Genomic DNA, 5055 nt, shown 5'->3' with positions numbered 1-5055 from the left:
GCTGCTTCGTGCGAAAGGAAAAATGGTGCTACGGTCGCATGCATGGTTTGGGGAACTCTTCCTTGGGTGTCCCCTCTCCCCCATCCATTTCCCAGCGCGTGGATTATTCCCGACATTTCCAAAAATTCGCCAACGTGCGTTACACTCGTTTTATGTGCTCTCGATTTACACATGCGTGCATACATACGTACACTGCTCGTATGCAGCATGCAGTGTCCGAAATTCCCACGATCTGGGTCGCGAATCTCGTCTACCCATGGAGTCTTGTAGTGCGCGCTGTCTTAGGAAAGACAAAATGGCTTTGTCTCCCGCCGGCCCTCAATACTCAGACATTTTATTACTTGCACTGGAAGACTTGTAACGTGTTATCAAAGGGCCAGAAAAAATATCAAGTAGCTGAAGTAAACGGCGGCACAGTCTTGGCTCTGTTTTATTTGTGCCTGTGGGCTGCTTAGCCGCTGTTTTTAGTTACGGACGACGATTTTGGTTTGTGGGGAAGAAATGAAGAGCGAAGTCAATCGCTTTAGTACAAAAAAGGTAAATAAACGAAAAGGGGGCGATGTGGCGACGAATCGGACGACAAGACACCAAACGGACAAACACCGGCCACCAACAAACGAGAAAAATCAACATCTCATACCGAGACGTTGTTTGCGTTGTTTGCACAGACTCGCCGGTGCCAGACCGCCGACCAAGACACAGACTAAACAATGGCGCTCTCAAGAGAAAAATATCTCGTTTGGGGAAATAGAAGCTAAAATTAGCTGACAAAAAGCAAATGTCCTCCCATCGATTAAAGCAAATAGCAAAGCCAGATACAGCAACTTGCCGAAGCAAAACAAGCCAAAAGAGATAAAGATCTTGAAAGAAGCAAAGAAAAGTAAAGAAAAGAAGCCTCGTCAGCTGAGTTCCCGTTCTAAATGCGAGCTGGCATCCCTAGTTAAATTCACCGCTTCGCAGCTTCGCATCCAGAACAGCAGATGTGCTCGCACTGAACTCTGTTGCCCTCGATAATCATGATGCAGCTACAGCGGCCGCGCTCGTTCCAGCCCTTCCCGCACCAGCAGCAGTTCCAGCAACGGTCCTTGGCCTCAAAGGGACAATCCGGTAGAGGACATTTGGGTGCCAGCAGCGACGTAGCCGCCGTCTGGGGGTCACATGTAAAACTAGGTGGCGTCGGATATGGTAGAGACTGTTGTGTGAGATTGTCACAGGGAATCATCCTAGGCTGGCGATGCGAGGATGAAGAAGACGATGAAGACGACCCGCTCTTCTTTTTCTTGCTGGAACTGCTGTCTTTCTTGTGGCTCTTGTGTTCTTTCTTGCTTGATGAAGAAGACGACGATGAGGCGATGGGGATGGCGTCGGCGCAATAGATCATTTGCGTCTTAACGTGTTCGCACGTCAAAGTGTAGCTGATTTGGAGACACATTGTGTAATGACAGAGAGGCGAAATGCAAATGGGACTATGAGTTTCTCCAGAGTCGATGGTAGCTCGTCCGCTCCTGTCCTATTTTTCTCGTGGGTCCTTTTGTCCTCGTCGTGGTCTCGTACGTTGCTGTTTTCGTATAACGTTTTCAGATTTGGGATACGTATGTGCTAAATTGGTAAGTATACTCTCTCCAGAAATCATTTTGTCCTTTCCCTCAGCTGTATTTATTTCAAAAATTTTAATTTCTTTGGCAGTTCCACCTACCAACCTTCACCAGTTATTCCCATCCATAGAAACACGACGAAAGGCGCTCTTACCAGTCAGATATGTGCCTTGAAAAGCCCCCTCGTATGGATTGTGTGGCTTGTTCAGACGGGTCTTGGGTTTTCTTGGTGCGCCAGTCCTCGTTTCGATTCGTCTTTGTTAGTGCTGTCTGCAAATGGAGAAGTTGCTACTGCATACTCCAATGCCATCTTGATAGCAGGACTGTCTTGACAATTTATATATCCATCTTCATCGACTTGCCATGTCAAGCTGATCGTGACCAATGTTGTACCTTCTGCCTGCTAGATTCGCCTTGCTTGGCGTTGAAACTGCCACCTTGTACCTATTTTCTGCTTTGCGTACTTGTCTATTTTCCTATTTCTTTGTTCCGATGGGTATTTTCGAGTCGCGTTCCGCTCGTTCCTCCTCAGAGCCAAAACATTTCCTTTTCTAAAATACAGAGCAAGAAAAGGCACCTTGGTTATTGAGAGTAGAGCCTGCTGAAAATAAAGAACAGAAAACTGGCCGTCGTACTTCAACAGACAGCGATGTAATAAGCACGCTCTACAAGAGCAGCTGTCGGTATTCACAAATCTCAAGGTGTGCGCATTGTTTTTGGTGCCTTTCGGGTATGCTACGTCGAATACGGAAGTTGTGTCGTTTTGCCCCGTATCAGTATATGATCTTAATCCTATGACAGCTGAAAACAACGAGATCGGTGGATGACAAACTACTCATGTAAGAGGGGGCGTGGATGGGTCGTCCTCCCCCAGGTGTAATATGGGGAAGGGGCAAAATACCACCTAGCTACCCCATACCAGCTATGTCTCTTGACGGCTGTCTTTCTTTGGCCTGTTCGTGTCGATGGAGTCACGGAAAGAGACGACAGAGTTTCGGAGGTTTATTCCGAGGAGCGGAAATCCAACTCTAAAGGATGCGTACTGGCCATGTTATCCTGTTTACCCTTGTGGCTGGACGTGAAGGTGGTTTGGACGACCCATCTGATATTGTGAAAGCATCACGATAATGGGCATAGAAATAAAAACAAATTATTAAAAAAAGATTTTGAACATAGCCCGCCTAATGCCGCAGGGCATTCGGCGACCTGAATGTCATGCTTTTCACAGATAGTTTGTGATCACTCTGTGCCAGGCGGGCTTGTCTCGCCTAACGGTAAAATTACCGAGGGTGTGTACGAACTCTGCAGGCCAGACGGCCCATCGTAATTTGGTTAGACTGTATCTTCAATTCATAGTTTGTGTGGGTGGAGAGGACGTAAATAGTCATCTTTTAGTTCTAGATGATAACATTTAGAAACCAGTGTCGTTTGTGGGCGACAGCAAAATGTTTTAAAAAGGGGAGAAAGGATGAGGTAAAATAACAGAAAGTAAAAAACCCAGAAAGTACCATTGATAAAAAATCAAAATCTCTGTAGAATACCACACTAATATTTTCTATCCAGACGTTCCTAATCTGGTCCTTCACCCAATGTCGTCGTCCGCAGGCCCCAGTCCCGCCCACCCAATCAAAAGACCTTGTCTCCTGCCAGAGCAACTGTCCCGATGCACTTTGGCAAAGTAGCAAATACAAACCAGATCTACTGTCCGCTATTGTTTGCATCTGGTGTGATCGACATCAGAGTCCCTGGACCCTGTCCTTCTACTCGGTTTTTGAGGTTTTCGTCCGGCCAACATCCGTGGCCGGATTTGCCAGATCTCTGTGTGCCCTCCTCCTGTTCCATTGTCTCAATATCTTGATTTTACATGATCTATCATTCCCACATCGGAATTCGCGGAATTATTAGGTTCGCATCTGTACGTAGCCTCTCACCCTCCATGTTATTCTGTGGTCTCCGCTTCGCCTCCTTCCCGTACTCTTCCTCGCCACTTCGCATCCTGTTTCAGCTCGGCTGTCTTTGGTTACACAGATCTGATTTGGGATTTCCTTACGCATATCTGAGTCCACCAAGACGACAGTGATTGTTAGCCAACCAGAATTTATGTACTGTGTATCAAGGCCAGCTGAAATGGTAGATTTTTTCTATTACCACCAGTCTGACCTGTTTCTTACAAAGGATTTCACCCTCCGGGCGTATGATCCCTCTCTCCTTTTGAAGCCGAAGATACAGTGGTTCTTGTTTTATTTATTTTATTTTATTTTATTTTATTTTATTTTATTTTATTTTATTTTATTTATGTATTTTTCCGTCGATCAAAAATTGATCACATTTGGTCTAGATCGTCAGCTCGCTTACCTTTGCAAATCATTCCCAACTCAGGTACAGTGTGAGGCATCAGCCACAAGTCAAACCACAATGGCGGCTAACCACTCGTCGCCGAGAAGGGAAACACTGGCGTCCTTCAGTTGCCCAGCACATTTATTACTTTACCAACACACCGGCAGATCTAAGCAATCGCCAACAAACAACGAATAACGGTTTCGACACGATGTGGTTACGGATAATGCACGACCATTCAACCCGTGCATAGACAAATATATTCAAAGATGCTCACGGATGCTTAACTATGAATTATAAGTGTGGTTCGTCCTTGAGTGGCCCACTACAAACATAGATAAAGTAAAATAACCCTCAGAATAACATGTCAACATTGGAGGAGAACGTCATGTGAACAAGTGTATCAAGAACGGAAAAGAATCCACATTTATGTTAAGAAAAAATATAGCCGGATAATGGGAATGGTGCTTTTGAAGTCAACAAATACAGGACGGCGATACCAAAGTCATGGACTACAAAGAACATAATTCCAAAAAAATAGACCGTGCCCGTTCATATCTGGTTACTATAGAATGCCCCATGCCCTGTCCATCCTATTCCATTCCCGGAGGATCGCCCAGCTCTACCTGGGTCCCTTTCTTTAAAACATCCCTTTCCCTTTTCCCCGGCGCTCAGCACAGCCCCCACATGCAAACATTCAATAGGAAACCGGATTCGCCACGGGGGCCCCTCGCCCGAGACTCATGCTAGCCTCGTCCGGTTGGCAGTTTTTGCAGCACACGTGGTAGCAGAGCGTGTCCGGGCTCGAACGCATGCGATGACCGCACCATCGGTAGACATTGCCGCCGCGGTTGCACTCGCAGCAGACCCATATTCCATTAAGTTCGGCCAGGCGACAGGCTCCGGAGCTGCAGTCAGGGCTCTCGGTACAATCACCCATTGCGCACGGGTTGTTGTAGTCGACGCTCTGCTCCTGGTCAAAACACAAGTTCTCGCACGGCAGGGCGAGTCCCGTGGTCGGGTCCATGGTGGCATGGGTGCAGAAGCCGTATTGCATAACATAGTCGATGGTGCGGTCGCAGGGCGGCGTGTGGTGGCGGTGGAGGTAGTAGTACGTGCACAT

General features: G+C 47.0%; 1 protein-coding gene across 1 annotated transcript; it reads right to left on the bottom strand.

The window, feature by feature from the left end:
- Positions 1-4629: 4629 nt before the first annotated feature.
- Positions 4630-5055, bottom strand: SPBR_03336 (uncharacterized protein; the record flags this gene model as incomplete). The annotated part of the gene is made up of 1 exon (XM_040761638.1): positions 4630-5055. The coding sequence occupies one exon, from the start codon at positions 5053-5055 to the stop codon at positions 4630-4632; it is 426 nt and encodes a 141-aa protein (XP_040620043.1).

This window comes from Sporothrix brasiliensis, assembly GCF_000820605.1.
Source record: "Sporothrix brasiliensis 5110 chromosome Unknown Cont17, whole genome shotgun sequence".
Lineage (NCBI taxonomy): Eukaryota > Fungi > Ascomycota > Sordariomycetes > Ophiostomatales > Ophiostomataceae > Sporothrix > Sporothrix brasiliensis.
This window is presented reverse-complemented; position numbering and strand designations above follow the sequence as displayed.